The 16,849-nt window shown below is 36.9% G+C and overlaps 1 protein-coding gene across 4 annotated transcripts in view; it reads left to right on the top strand.

Annotated features, from left to right (window-relative positions):
- parga (poly (ADP-ribose) glycohydrolase a) overlaps window positions 1-16,849 on the top strand; it is a 202,150-nt gene that overhangs the window by 91,633 nt on the left and 93,668 nt on the right. For all 4 annotated transcript variants that reach the window (XM_043679036.1, XM_043679037.1, XM_043679038.1 and 1 more), the window contains one exon: window positions 14,586-14,665. In XM_043679036.1, the coding sequence (XP_043534971.1) occupies window positions 14,586-14,665 (80 nt within the window). The remainder of the gene's footprint in view (window positions 1-14,585; window positions 14,666-16,849) is intronic.

The following is a 16,849-nucleotide window of genomic DNA, read 5'->3' as shown; positions in this document are numbered from 1 at the left end:
TTATAAAGGAAAATACCCGATCTGTGTTGAAGCACATTTTGTATGTAAATAGTTTTCAATTGCGCAGAAAAGACTTTATGGTTTACGAGAAGAGACAAGAAAAATTCTGTTATGAATGAGGAAGAAAGAAATGAGTATGAATATTCCATTCATAAGATATTTCTGCCCATGGTTACCTAAAAATGGGGTAATTAAACATTTTATGTTCAGAATGACTTAAAATTTGATTTAGTATTATAAATTGATTATAAAAGATTCATTATGGTAAACAACATAAATTATGGCAGTAATGAGCATCATCTGGTGATTCTTAAGAGTAAATTATTCAATTCAATTAATCTAACATTGTTAGAGGACAGCAGAATAATGTCTTCAAATAATTCTTCTTGAAGGCACAGCAAAGTGTGCAAAAATAGTTTCCTTAGCTTCCTGGCTTTCATGTACAGATGCTCCCTGTCTGTTAGATAGATGAGGTCCAGTTACTAAACCAATCTGTCAGTAAGGCTGCTAATATCAGTTTCACCTACCAACATGCAATTCTCATTGTTTGACTTCAGCTGCAATGCACCAGTCCAGAAAAGCACTCATGCATATATACTCACATACAGGTGCAGAAATTCCTTGTTACTGGTTAGAATATAACGGAGAGTATGACACTTTTTTCGTTCATGGTATATGTGTGTTGCTCACCCTTATTTGCCCAGAGAACAGTTAAGAGTCACCCTCATTCTTGTGGGCCTGGAGTTGCATCCAGGCTCGATCAGGTAAGGATGACAGATTTCCATCCCTAAACAACATTAATGAACCAGGTGGGTTTCTACACCAATCGATAATGATTTCATATCATCATTAGACCAATATTTTAATTTTTTTATTGAATTAAAATTTCATTATTTGCCATGGTGAGATTTGAACTCATGTCCCCAGAACATTTGCCTGGGATTCTTGAGTTGCTAGTCCAGTGACCTTATCCCTGTGTTACCATGTCTCTTAAACCTGATAAATATTAAACTAAATTAGTGATAATATACAGAACTGTATCGCAGGATCTTCACAAACACCATCAGTGTTTTTAGTAGCATTTTGTGAGGCATTATATGCTTCAATATATTCTGTGTTTAATTTATGAGAAGGACATTATTTCATCCCTGAAATATGCCAAGTAGCATGATTTAATATATGTTTGTGCTAATCTTGAGACTTTTTTTGGCTTCAATTTGTATTTGAAAACTTTCTGGTTCAGGTCCTTAAAAATGAGACCAAACTTTCATTTTCAAAACTAGTATTGTTGTGTAATCTGAAACAGGCTGAGGTCCAAACACAAAACAAAACCATACTAAGATTAGAAGGGTTAATTCAAGAGACGAGTTTCGCAGAACATCTTAAAAGAGAAGAGGGTAATGTAGAGATAGATGAATTTGCAGGGCATTTCAGATCATAGGGCATAGGAGACTGAGGGCATGCTTGCTATTGATGTACAGCTGTTCTAAGCAGGGTTTTTGAATATAAGATCGCTTGAATAAATCTACAGCAGGATTTGGTTAATATTAGTTGATAAGCTGTGTAAAACAAAAGACACAATTCAATTTTCCTTTGTGTTTTCATTCTGTTTGGTGACTTGCATATCAGTATAGTACATATTACAATTTTTGTGCTGATTTTGGAATTTTTTATGGTATTTGTATTTACACAGAGATTTTACTATCATATTGTAATTACACTCTATTCCCAGTAGTGGTACTATACCTTTAGGAGAGCAAATGATAATGTTGATTTTCAACTTTTATCTGAGGAAGAGAAATCTATCTTGAAAAGTTTGAGGCTTCAAGTAAGGGATTAATGGAGAAAGTATTCCTGATAGGAATCTATATAACTATACTATGAACTGAACAGGTATCTGTCAACAGATGGTGGTTACTAGAGCATAATGGTAGTTGCTGCAGCATAATCAGATTGTAAGTTTGCTCACTGAGCTGGAAGGTTTGTTTCAGATGTTTTGTCACCATGCTAGGTAACATCATCAGTGAGCCTCCAGTGAAGCACTGGTGTTCTGTCCTGCTTTCTGTTTGTGCGTCTTGGTTTCTTATGGTGAGTGATATCATTTCTGGTTCTTTTTCTCAGAGGTTGGTAAATGGGGTCCAAATCAGTGTGTTTGTTCATGGAGTTCTGGTTTGAAAGCCAGGCCTCTAAGAATTCCCTGCATGTCTCTGTTTAGCCTGTCCTGGAATGGATGTGTTGTCCCAGTCAAAATGGTGTCCTTCTTCGTTTGTATGTAAGGATACTAGTGATAATGGGTCATGTCTTTTGATGGCTAGTTGGTGTTTGTGTATCCTGGTGGCTTATTTTCTGCCTATCTGTCTGATGTAGTGTTTGTTACAGTCTTTGCGGGATATTTTATAAATGACATTCATTTTGTTGGTATAGGGTCCTTTAGGTTCTTCATAGCTGTTTCAGTGGGTTGGTAGGTTTGTGGACTACAATGCCAAGGGGTCGGAGTAATCTGCCAGTCATCTCTGAGATGTCTTTGATGTATGGTAGTGTGGCTGGAGTTTCTGGACGTTGTAGATTACTAAGTGTGGAAACAGGCCCTTCGGCCCAACAAGTCCACACCGACCCGCCGAAGCGCAACCCACCTAGACCCATTCCCCTACATTTACCCCTTCACCTAACACTACAGGCAATTTAACTTGGCCAATTCACCTAACCTGCACATTTTTTTTGGACTGTGGGAGGAAACCGGAGCACCCGGAGGAAACCCACGCAGACACAGGGAGAACGTGCAAACTCCACACAGAGAGTCGCCTGAGGCGGGAATTGAACCCGGCTCTCTGGCGCTGTGAGGCAGTAGTGCTAACCACTGTGCCACCGTGCTGCCCACATGTTGTCTACTTGTTTGGGTTTTCTGTTTAAGAATCAGCGGACTGTATTTATTGGGTACTTGTTGTTCTTGAATATTCTGTGCAGAGGAACCTCGATTATCCGAATACCAATTATCCGAAGGAGATATCAAAGTCCAGATAGAAATATTACATTAAAGACGTGTTTCCAACAGTGATTGCGTCTTTTGTTTACAGTGGGTAAACAGGCACCGTCTCCAAATGACTGATGTCCCTCCCTCTCTCTCCCCACACTTTTCCTGGAGTTCTACAGAGGGGTGCACCCTAACCCCCCCCCAACTTCCTGAGATAATCTGACCAACATTGTCTGTACAGGGCAGATATGGAACCTGTCAAAATGTTGCAGTAGAAAGTTGTGTGTGTGTGTGCGCGCACGCTATTTGGAGACAGACCCCACAAAGGCAGCAGCAGTCTTATTGTTGGTGTCCAGTCTGGCTGCCCTGAAGAGGGGTCGGGGGCAGTATTGGACAGGGGAGAGGGCAGTGCTGGACAGGGATTGGGGGGGGGCGGAGGATGGTGTTGGATGGGGTCGGGGGGGCGGCAGGATGTCAGGAGGGGTGTGGTGTTGTTGGCTGGAGGTGGGGTTGGGGGCAGGGTCTCATGCACTGTATGCTGCTGCAGTCTCCTGAATGGGGAAGCAGATTTTAAAAACTCCAAGCCCCAGAGGAAAGCATTTAATCGATTAACCGAATAATCGATTATCCAAACGAAATACTGCCCGCCCATCTAATTCAGATAATCGAGGTTTCCCTGTATAAGTATTTTTCTTCTGCCGCTCGTAGTTCCTGGGTGCTACAGTGTGTTTTGGTCCATTTAAATAATGTCTTGTGCAGCTCCTTTTGTGCGTGTTGGGATGATTGCTTCTGTAGTTAAGTATCTATCTGCATGTGTCGCTTTACTGTAGACGCTGGTCTGCAGTTCTCCATTAACTGTTCATTCCACTGTGACATCTGGGAAGGGAAATCTGTTGTGGGCTACATTGATGCCAAGGGGTCGGAGTAGTCTGGTAGTAATTGCAGAGGTTGCACAATGGCTCAGTGGTTAGCAGTGCTGTCTCACAGAGCCGGGACCTTGGTTCAACTCCAGCCTTAGGCTACTGTCTGTGTGGATTTTGCCCATTCTCCCTGTGTCTGCGTGGGTTCCCTCCGGGTGCTCTGGTTTCTTCCCACAATCCAAAGATGTGCAGGTTAGGTAAATTGACCATGCTAAATTGCCCATAGTACTCAGGGATGTATAGGTTAGGTGCATTGGTCAGGGGTAAATGTAGAGTAATGGGAAATGGTATTGGTGGGATACTCTTTAGAGAGTGGGTGTGGACTTGGGCCGAAGGCCTGTTTCCACACTATAGGAATCACTAGTATCTTTACATACAGACAAAGAATGACACCACTTCGACTGGGACAACACATCTATCCTAGGACAGACTAAACAGAGGCATGCACAGGAATTCCTAGAGGCCTGGCATTCAAACCGGAATTCCATCAATAAACACATTGATTTGGACCCCATTTACTAACCTCTGAGAAGAAGAGCTGGAAATATCACCCCCCCCACCCCCTTAAGAGACCAAGACACATAAATAGAAAAGTGGGACATAGCACCAGCACTTCACTAGAGGCTCACTGATGATGTTACCTAGCATGATGACAAAACATCTGAAAAACCAACCTTCCTGCTCAGCAAGCAAACTTACAACCTGAACCTCAACCTGAGCTGCAAATCTTCTCAAAAAAGATACAACATAATATATACTTTTTTGCCTGCAACTGTGGCTTATGAAACTTGTAACAAGACTGCACAGAACTCATCAAGGAAGCATTTCATTTTGGTTTATTTTGTACATAAGGTGGTCAGATATCTACTTGGATTAAGTTAGCACCACATTTTAAAGTTATTAAATGTTCAATTTCTATAAAGAGCCAAAAACTTAAGTAGAAAAATAATTTCTAAGCATGCACAACAGAAGCAGTATTAAAAGCAAGTTCCAACAACTGCTTAAAATTTGACCTAAAAAATTGTTATCTTGGGTCAACTAGTTATTGTACAGATTCACTAGCATTTGGCATAGAATGAAGAAATTAAAATATGCAGACTTTGAAAACTGCAATAGATGATATTGAAATTTATTTTAATGAAGGTATTTAGAATTAAGAAGATATATTTAAAAATAAATAGACGATTGCTATTCATTGACATGTACTGTGAAGAGATATATAAGATTAAACATATGTAATTCAGATCAATGTGTTGGATTTTGAAATAGTGGCATGTGGACTTTGGTCTGTATATGAGAAGGGGGTCAATGATTCATTTGAGAGTATTTCCAGGGCCACTTTTTAAATAAAAATGTGCAAGAGATTTTCTGGTGCAGCAATGGGAATTTCTTTGCTTTGGAAGTTTTACTAGTGGCCAAAGTAGACATTGAAGAACATTTGTTTGTTCTCAGGTGGGTCAGGAGTTGTTTTTGTCTAGATTTGCTTGGATGAAACACCATAGCTTGGAAAGCCGTTGGTTTCGGTTTGCAGAGGTCCTGATGGAAATTAGATGCATTAAGTAGTTTATCTTGAAGAAAGGAGATAGTTTAGAACAATAGGGCGAGGCTGAGTAGGCTGGGCCTGTTCTCCCTGAAGCGTCAGAGGCTGAGGGGTGACCTCATAGACATTTATAATATCATGAGAGACATGGATAGGGTAAATAACCAAAGTCTTTTCCCTGGGGTGGGGGGGACCCAGAACTAAAGGGCTCGATTTTGGGTGAGAGGGAAACAATTTAAAAGGGACCTAAGGGGCAACTTCTTCATGCAGAGGGTGGTGCGAGTATAGAATGACCTACTAGAGAAAGTGGTGGAAGCTGGTACAACTACAACATGCAAAAGGCATCTTGATGGGTATACGAATAGGAAGAGTTTCGAGGAATATGGACCAAATGCTGGCAAATGGGAGTAGATTAGGTTAGGATATCTGGTTGGCATGGACGAGTTGGACCAAGGGTCTGTTTCTGTGCTGTACATCTCTATGACACACTCTAGGACAAAGGGTACCTCACTGAGTTTGCAAGTCCCAGATTGGAAGTGCTTGGCTGGAACTTGATGCTGAGAAGGTCTAAACTCAGTTGTATGAATACTCCAGGAATAGGCTATTAAACTCTCAAATATGGAAAGCCACAACTTTACAAATGTGATAGAGAAGGGAACTCTATTGTTTGAGTATTGTAAAGAGATGTCATTGGGATAGATGAAATGTTTTAAAATCTTTCAAATTGTTATTTATAAGTAACTTACTTTATTCAGTTTTATCTTTGCATAAAAATCTTATGTTTTCTTGCTAAAATCAGATTTACAGCATTGTATGCATGTGTTTCAGTGAAAGGCCATCTCACTAGATCATATTCTGATTTTTGTTTAATTTATAAAGACAAGTTTCAAAACTGGGATCTTATTTGTCCAGTAATAATTTGAACTGGGATTATAACAACAATGATGCAAACCTTTTTTTATGCATGATTGATAGTTGCATTTGTTAATCATTGAAACAGTGGCCAATTCAATATTTAAGGATAGGTTAGATTTTCGATTCAAAGGAGGATAAAAGGATATGTGAACATTATGGGATTAAGATGTTGCTTCTGTGGAGAAGGAAATTATTACTGTTCTAACAATTTAGATTTTGTCCTTGACCCAGTTCAATATAATGTCATCAAACATCCGAGATAAAAACTGTTTTTCTCTCCAAAAACAAACAGTATCCTGGGCTTTATAAATAGATCTACAGATGGAAGAAGTTACGATAAATGTTGAAACACTGGTTTGATATCAACTGGAGAATTGTGTCCAGTTCCGGGTACCGTAGAAGTTTTCAAAATCATGAGAGTTCTGAACAAGGTAGATAGGGTGTAAATGTTTACAGTAGTTGAAGGATCCAGACAGAGGTCATTAATTTAAAGTGAATGACAAAAGTAATGATGTCATGAGAACAATGATTGAAATCTGGAATGCACTGACTGGAAGAGTGATGAAGACAGAATTAATTAAAGCCTTCAAAAGAAAATTAGATATTTAAATGAAGAGAAAATATTTATGGGGCTAAAGTTAAAAGGCAGGGAAATGGTCAAGACGTATTGCTCTTGTTGAGAGCCAGCAGGGACATAATGAGTTGAATAACCTCATGTACTATAACAATTCCATGATTCTAGATGCATATAACCTGCCAAGTATTTCCAGCATCCTCTGTCTTTATTCCAGATTTACAGTATCTGCAGTATTTTACTTTTATAGCATCACAGATTGGTTGGGCTGAACAATCTGATGCTGAATTATTTCTGTGTAGTTTGATGCTGTCAAATTGCTTCAGGTCCAATTAGATTCAGAAATAGAAACACCATGACAGACTCATTTGTTGTGTTATGCATACTGCTAATACCTAATGTGCAGGAGGTTCCAAATTATATTAATAAAACACTGGGCTACTTTAACCAATCTTCCATAATTCATTGGCAGTTTATTTTGTGGATTTATTGAGATCGATGTTTGAAATTGTTCAAATTTTATTTAGTGATTTTTGTAGATTTAGGAATTGTCACAGAAGTTCTCTTTCCTGTCACTGAGTAATGGTGAGTTAAGATGTGAAAATCTACTATCTTCACGAAGCTACCTGAAATAAATTTAACTCTAGACATAAAATGTGCAGTTTAATAAAAATTTTCAGAACGCAACAGATGCCTGACATCCTCATAACACATTTCAATGCTGAATTTAACGGACTTTACACAGAGATATATTTTCAGTCAATATATTAAGAACACTTCGTTAAAAAGCAATGCTTTACCCAGCCATAATTCAGTGTCTCAGTGTAAGAGATGAGAGTTTGATGATAAATCAATATGACCTGGTGTTGTGATATTTTAGGAAAATAAACAAAGGAATTACAAGATCAAGAAGTACACAGATGCATAGAATCTCAAGTATTTAAAACCAGGTTTAATCAGCATTCCTCAGCAGTTATCGCTGAAGTGACCAAGGAAGTTCCTTGCATTTGATAAGAGTAATTTGCAAGTCCCAGTACTGTATCCATAATGTTGACTTAATAAAGTCAGTCCCCTTTTTTTAAATGCAGAAGATGGCAATGATCTGGAGAGATGGGAGAGAGACATCACTATCCACGATGTAGTCTACTGTCCAGAGTTGGCAACTACATTGTAAATAGTTATTTGATGGTACGAAACTTGAGTATTGATGGGAAAAAAACTCATTTTGTCAAAGGATTTCATCTTGAGGTCATCAGGACAATTTGCGAGAATATCAATAAAGGAAGTATAAATATTACTTTAAAAAGATCATTCAGAGATATGGGCTTCACTGCCTGAGTCAGAATTTATTGCCCATGTGTGGTTGCTCGGGAAAAAGTAGTTGTCTTCTTGAACCACTGCAATCCATTTGGTGCGGGTAAACCTACAATGCTGTTAGGAAGGAGTTCCATTATTTTGACCTAGCCACACTGACAGAATAGTAATATATTTCCAACTTCAGGATGGTGTGAGTGACTCGGAGAGGAACTTGCAGATGGTGTTCTCAAATTACTGTTGCCTTGTTCTTTTAGTTGGTGGTTGGCATGGCTTTTGAAGGTGCTGTCTTACTGTATGGAATGCTGTTTGGTTGGCAGGTGGATTCTGATTGGTAGATGCATTACATGGAAAATGCGGCAGTTAATGATGATTGACTGTTAACTGCCAGGTTTTGTTTAGATTTCAATGCAGACTGGTTGACTTTGATTGCTCAGGGCATTGCCCAGAGAAATGAACCAGTGAATGGCTATCACTCATGCAAACAATGCCACCATACACATTTTAAATTGTGCATAGATATACATAAAGTAAAAATGATCTAATATTGCATTCAATTTTATATTCATAACTAAATAATGAAAGTCAGCACCCATATTGAGCTCCATAGCTATGAAATACAAATGAAGGACAGAGGATTTATTTGATAGAAATATTCATGATTATGAAATAAGTCATTTGGGTAGATAAATATGTTTTCACTTAGGTTTTAGGAAGATGAGAACTGAAGACAGAAGTGTAAGATAGTCACTAATAAATCCAATAAAGGTTTCAGACGAAACATCTTTAACCAAAGAATGGAACTTGCTAACCTGACAATAGTTGGCACAGCTTACATGGCGGTATTACAAGGGAAGTTCGATAAACACAAAGGAATAGAAGGAATATGTTGATAAGGTTATGCACAGACAGATTGGTGTGCAGCATGCAAACTGCCATGGACCTGTTAGATGGGAGGATTGTTTCCTGTGTTGTAAATATTATGTAATATATGTATCCAAATTCAATCTATTTAGTAAAATTAAAATGCATTCCTATTTCTCGGACTGATTTTAATTGTTCAGTGAATAAAAGATGAAAAAATTATGAAGACCCATGAAATATTGCATTTATTTAATTGGAGCTTGACTTCTTAAGTACACAAACTTTGTGTTCAGTTCTCTGTCATGCATGGCATATGATAAATCTCACTAATGTTCATAATGCAACTGGAACACAAAATGTGAATAAATTGAATCAAATTTAATGTTGAAATATCTACAAAACAAAATACCTGGTCAAGTGGCAATGGAGACTGTCCCATAATCTTCACCCCATTTGCTGAGCTGAATGCCTCTAATTATAAGAACTAGTCAAGATGTTGACATTTCATGCTGTAATTTCATTAAAGAAAAGCCATCCATTGAAGTTTTTTTTAGATTTATGCTTCTTCTGTGTTAAATGTGTATCTTGTTGAGTGGTGGTCTCCTTTATTTCATTTTTTTAGAAGACAAATTTGTAATTGCCATAGCTCTGCCTTGATAGCTTTTGAACCCAGTTTTTGTGATGGCTAAATGATACACAGTTGTATTTTTTATTTTCTTATGTTTGTTTTGAATTGGACCCAAGTATGTTTACTTTCTTTTGTGGCGCTTAATGAATAAGTTCATAAAATCAAATTTAATTGTAGTTCTAAAATAGTTCTAAATTATGAATTTTTAAAAAAAGTTCCTAATGAATGAATCTTTGCTGATTTTGTTTTCTTTCACTCCTCTTCTGCCTTTATCCATAAAGACAGACAGTGCTGTGTTTTATGTCATTGTCCTGTCTGCAGCTGAGTAGTTCAGACTCTGATTATCAAAGTGAAGGAATATATTTGATTACCATTGATTCAGCTGCTCCACATTGACAGTGAAAAGGTCAGAGACGAGCTGTGGGTGGCTTTCATGGTGTGCTTCTTGAGTTAAATGAATTAGATGTAAAGCATTCTGATGTAAGTCAATGCCAAAAAGGCATTAGTGCCTCCAAAAGTGCTGCATTTGTGTGTTTTTTTAATTCAAACTTCCATGTGGTGCAGAATATTTTGTTTGATTTATAGTCCCAGTAATTGGATGAGTGCATACTTTCCCATTAAATATTTGGCTTGTGCTTTAATAAATAGGAAATACATTGACCCCTGATTACTGGTGACTAAGCTAACTTTTGTCATTGTGTTAGTTGAGCTTAAGTATTTTGCCAGTTTCATTTTGGCATAGTACAGAACATGGAACATTGTCCTTTATCCTCCCCGACCTTACAGATGATATTTATATCCACTGTTTGATATTGGTTCTGCCTGATTGGAAATTCTTCTTTTATTTTCAGAAATCTTTAGTTCTCCAATATCTTCTAAGTTGTCAGTATTGAATAGAAAAGGTAAATAAATGGGAAAACATTTAGGTGGAATATATTGTTAACCAGTAAAATAGCATGATACATATTGAATACTGCACACATTTAGGAGTGTTCCATGTAGCATGGCTGTAGTATCCTGCCTCATTTTTATAGAAAATATTGTTCATGTAAGTTCATCGTAATAGTTCTGCAAGATTTCTCTTTGATAATGCAGTCTTTTAATTGTTAGCCATACCTGAAATTGCCACATTGCTGGTGCAATTCATTAACATTGGGAAAAACTCTTAACTAAAATACAATGTAGCATCTCTGGAATATTTAGGACAAAGTTGTTCCTGGATTTTAAAATTTTCTGAATTTAATAGTTATGTTAGAATGCCTAATCATGTATGTGTGAACTAGAAAATACTGTGATTCTAAATATTTTATAACTCATATGTTTCAGGAAAATATTATAAAGCAGAATGAAACATTGGTTTACCTATCCTAATACGCTATCTTCAATGTCTCAATTCTGAAAGAAAGGGTCTGCCCATATTTCTGAACAAGTGTTTCCGAACAGCATATTTTCTAACTGAGAGATAACAGTGTGATACAAGTAAATGTTACATGTTTGAACTTTTTGTTTCATAGGCAGCTTTTGCAGACTCTCCAGCATGTTTTGTAAACAGACTTATATAACCATTTCTATCTTATAAAATATTTTGTGCTGCTTTTTCAGGAACAAAAATCAGTGATTTTAATTTTAAGTCATGAATTAAATTGTATTCTGTGAATCAGTTGGGCTTGTGACATTGTATTCTTAATGTATATGTGGCATTTGATGTAGATAACAGGACAATACTCCAATTTTGCTTATTTATTATTTAGATAATATATTGCTGTTGGCTCGTTACAGCTGCCTCTCACAGTATCCATGAATAGAAACTAATGATTAAGTTTAGAGAAGTCAACTGACCTATTTGTGGTACAGTGCACTAATTGGAACTCACTCGTAAATAAGCCTTGCAATAAGTACAAAAACTGTAGCATTTGATTTTGTTCATTGCTTTGCCTCCAATCTATACTTAACACAAATTTAGTTTTACCTCCATGAATGAAATTGGTTCGCATGGAAAGATAAAATGTTGGAGTTGTACCACCAGAGTAGATACATGATTGATGGCAGGTGTGGATCTGATGGGCTGAAGTGCCTCTTTCTATGCTGTAATATTTTGTGATTCCATTGTTTACCATATTAAATGCATCATTTTGTGTATATAGTTAGTGACCACACATTTATGTTCTTACTTTGTACCTTGAATGTGAAAACATGGTAAACATCATCACCTTTGTTTTGCTGAAGGTCTCTTGATTCTATTAGGAAAAAAAGTACAGCACTAAAATTGATTTATCTTCAATACTTGAATTCTATCTGTGAGTTTTCATCCTTAAAATACATTGTATTTTAATTCTTTACATTATTAAATAGCCTTTCCTATATTTCAAGGCACTGAATTTGGCTGACGTATGCTATTCCAGTGGCACAGTCAGTAGTCTAATTAGTTAAATCGCCAAAATGTGTCTGGATTTGTGTATTGGGAGGTAACTTTCCCGCAGCGTTAGTACTGATCATGAGAATTAGTCTTGGAGTTCTCAAGCTATGGTCAGAAATTATTGACCAGGATTAATCTTTGTAATCAAATAGACACATGTTGCAGCTTGGATAAGCACACACATGAAGACTGATCAATTGAATTACTTAAAAAAGAATTGTGTTCCTTTCAAACCTACCTCAACATAGATCTGCATGTTCAGGAGCCGGGGAGGAATTTTGGGAAAAAAACAAAACTTATGTAATGGACAGATGATTATTAAGTCATATTATGATTATTATGATTAAGTCATAACTTAAATATGAACCAGTGATTGGTTGAAAATTAGTTCTAGGTTAAAAATTTATTTTTGCTACTGTTGGGTTTAGTTGGCTTCTATTGGGGTTACTACTAATTATTTGAAACCTCATATGCACGAACCCTGCTGCCAAGAATAAAAAGGTATCTCTTGGCTACACTAGTATTGTCCTGTTATGCTGAAACTCTAAGCTGCAGGTTGCATTTTTTAGTTGGTAAGAATTTACTCATGTAGTTATGTTACATATAACTGGGTAAATTGCTAGACCTTTCATAAGACTAATGTTGATAATGGCATATACTTGCAAAAGCAACTAGGCTTCCTTCACTGAATGGTATTATGGACGAAGTTTGATTTTTCGGATCATCTTGGTTTCAGTATGATACATTATTTTGCACAAATTGATTTGGTGTGACTTGAACTCATAACTTTACTGTCGTGCATGGCCCTGCAACGTGTGCTGTTGGAGTCTCCTGTATTTTTAATATCTCTTTTTCCAGTTCGATCACATTATTTTTAGTGTTTCCTAATGTTAATTTAGTTTAGAAAAATAAGAGTTGCATTTTTCTTAAATGAATAAAAAGCTAATCATTATGGTAAGGTTTATCCTTCAAATAAATATTTTAATGACAAGCATCATTGTAATCTAAATCTAAAGTGGTATGGTTATGAAGTACACGTTTACAGACGTGTTCATTTGAGGAATGGGTTTAATGTTTGTAGCCATTATTGTTTTCAGTATAGTTGAGATATTAAATTATTCCGAATATGCTATTAAACTACTTTCTTTCATGAAAGTCAGTAACTTTAAAAGATTTTCTAATTCCAAACATCTCTACAGAAAATTATAATTAAAACTTAATTAAAGTAAACCATTCATAATTTCTTACATAATTAGATAATTTTGTTAAAAATAAATGATGACAATCACTTTAGAAATCAGCAAAATGGAAAATGCCTTCTTTAAAAGAGCAGGATACTTAATACAAAGTTTATTGAATTCCTCAGGCACACAGAACGATGAATATATTTAGTGTCTGTGTAAAAGTAAATGTAAAATAATCATAGGGTACAGCATTTTGATAATTAGGGAACAGCTTGAAATAGTTTGTCACTGTACTAATTATGAGGTCAAATTTTGGGATTACCTAAGTAGTTTCATTATCCTTCATGAAACAAGGACTGGTTTGTCATGTTCACCTGCCTGATGAAAAATACATGTCACTTCAGTTTGGCAGTGAAATCAGTCGTATATTGGAATTGGCTCTCAGAAATATTATGTATAGCCTGAAGGGATTTTACTGCATCAGCATAGATTTAGCAATTTTATTCCCGGTCTTGTTATTTGAAAGGCCCTGAGAGTGATATATATCTAGGAACATTGCAATGATGTAGAAAGCAACTAAATAAGCTGTACGGTTAGATGAGTGTATGAATACTTGTCCTACAATAGCTTATCATTTACTTAACAAAGGAATGAAGAATATTCATGGGTTTTCAGAGTGACCCATTACATTATTTTGAATGCTGCTTGAAGGTTAAAAATCATAAAAACAAAATTGAGTATGAAGGTACACAATTCATTAAACATTTCCTTAGGTATTCTTTTGTTTTCAAAGGCTTTTTGAAAAGAATGAGACCATTGAAGAGTAAAGAGATGAAAATTAATGTGCATTTCTTTGTTGCAGCATTAAGCTTCCTTTGTTGTAATATAGAATACAGATCCAGTATCTGCGTTTAATTTTATTACGATATTCAAAGCTGCAGCAGACATGTTCATTTATTTATGGATTAGTGGTGCTGGAAGAGCACAGCAGTTCAGGCAGCATCCGAGGGGCAGTACTGCTCCTTGGATGCTGCATGAACTGCTGTGCTCTTCCAGCATCACTAATCCAGAATCTGGTTTCCAGCATCTGCAGTCATTGTTTTTACCATGTTCATTTATTTAACCAATTTGACATTGGCTACGCAGAAATTCTTCAGATCTTAACATACATTTGATTTTCTTGTTGTTTTTCTATTCTGTCATTTATTAATTGTATGCATATTTCCTTACATTGAATATTGCTTTAATTTTTTTCTCAGATTGTTTGAAGGATCTTCACACAAGAAAGCTGAAAAGCTTAAAACTCTTTTTTGTTATTTCAGAAAAGTCACAAAAGAAAGTAAGTTCATACTACTTAGAATAAGAATAGTTCTTCTTTGAGCTTCTACAGTAAAATAAATTACAATCTCTAAAATATTTATGAATGGGCCATTTGAAATTTTATTATCTACCTTTAATATGGCATCAAATAATGTAGACTGACGTTCAAGTGCACGGTGCCAACCATGGTGTAGCATGGATTCATACTGTTGATTCCTCACCTCTGAATTTCATTCTTGACCATTGTGAAGGTTGCAAACAGATGTCAAATTTGTCTGCAGCGATGGGAAGGAAAAATAACACTCGCTCCTTCTCCTCACTCACTGCAAGTAGTTACTTTCAAGTTATTCAAAAATATCCTTATCTAAAAAGCACAGCTTTTTGATTGATCAGTTTGACACAGTAGAAGTGATATTTTTCTTTAGTACTGTATTCAAATTTGGTCCCTTTACTTGAGGAGGGATTAGTTATATGGAGACAGTTTCAAAGAGTTTTACTAAATTGATTCCAGAGATGAGTGACTTATCTTATAAAGAGAGATTGAGCAGTTTAGGCATAAATCAGAGGTTTAGAAGAATGAGAAGACATCTAATTGAGATAGTTGAGATGGTAAAGGGGTTGACAAAGTAGCTGCAGAGAGGACGTTTTCCCTTGTTGGGCAATCTAAAATTACTCCTTAACATTCAATGTTACAATCACTGAATCCCCCACTATCAATATCCTGCAGGTTGTCATTGACCAGAAACTCAACTGGTCTTTCCATATAAACACAGTGGCTGCAAGAGCAGGTTAGGAACACCACAGCAGATAACGTTCCTTCTGACTCCTGAAAGCACATCTACAAGGTACAAGTCAGAAGTGTAATGGAATTCTCCCCACTTGTGTGGATGGGTGCAGCTCCAACAATACTCAAGAAGCTTGATACTATCCAGGGCAAGGCAACCTAGTTGATAGGAATCACATCCACATGCATCCACCACCGATGCTCAGTGGCAGGAGTGTGTACTTTCGACAAGATGCACTGCAGAAATTCACCAAAGATCCTCAGACAACACTTTGCAAACCCACAACCACTTCCATCTAAGACCAGGGCAACAGATACATGGCTACACCACCACCTGCCAGTACCCCTCCAAGCCACTCACCACTGACTTTGAAATATATCACTATTCCCTCATGTCACTAGGTCAAAATCCTGAAATCCCCTCCCTCATGCCATTGTGGGTCAACCCACAGCAGGTGGACTATAGTGGTTCATGAGGGCAGCTCACCACCACCTTCTCAAGGGCAACTAGGGATGGGCAATAAATGCTGGCAAGCCAGCAATGCTCACATCCTACAAATGAATTAAACCATCTAGAATGAGAAGTGATAGTTTTAGGTTAACGGTAGTTGATTTAAAACAGATAAGGAAAAATAACTTCTTTCAACTGGTCATGAACCTGTGGAGTTCACTATCCCAGAATGTGGTGGATGCTGAGACAGATCTTTAATTAGTAACGGGTTGAATGGTAATGGAGAGCAGGCAAAAAATGGAATTGAGTGTGAGTATGATCAACTGTGGTCATGTCAAAAGGCAGAGCAGACTTGAGGGGCTAAATTGCATACTCTTGCTCGTAGTTCTTATGAAGAAAGTGACATCAACAACAAAAGTCACAACGTTTGAAATAAATAAAGACATAAAAATGATTGATCTTTGTTTTGAGATTGACCATTAATACTATTGGGGGGATAACCTCTCAGCATCAGCCAAGTTCATGGTATCACACGTGGCTTTGCTGCACAGAAGGGGAGGAAAATGTGCAGCAGAACTATAGTGTGGCAGATGAAGTTTAATCTAACTAAATGTGAGATGCTACATCTTGGTAGGGCAAATCAAGGTAAGATTTGTACACTAATGGTAAAGTCCTGGGAAGTGTTGCCAAGCAAAGAGACCTTGGAGTGCAGGTTCATAGTTTCTTGAAAGTGGAGTTGATGTTGTGAAGAAGGCATTTGGTATGCTTGCCTTTATTCATTAGTAAGTTGAATATAGGGAGTTAGGAAATCATGTTGTGGCTGTCCAGGACATTAGTTAGGCCATTTATAAAACCAACTTCCATCCTGGCCTCCCTGCTGTGGAAAAGATATTGTAAAACTTGAAAGGGTTCAGAAAAGATTTAAAATGATGTTGCCAAAGTTGGAGGGGATACATTGGTGGTCACCA

The sequence above is a fragment of the Chiloscyllium plagiosum genome, chromosome 38 (assembly GCF_004010195.1).
Source record: "Chiloscyllium plagiosum isolate BGI_BamShark_2017 chromosome 38, ASM401019v2, whole genome shotgun sequence".
Taxonomy (NCBI): domain Eukaryota; kingdom Metazoa; phylum Chordata; class Chondrichthyes; order Orectolobiformes; family Hemiscylliidae; genus Chiloscyllium; species Chiloscyllium plagiosum.
This window is presented reverse-complemented; position numbering and strand designations above follow the sequence as displayed.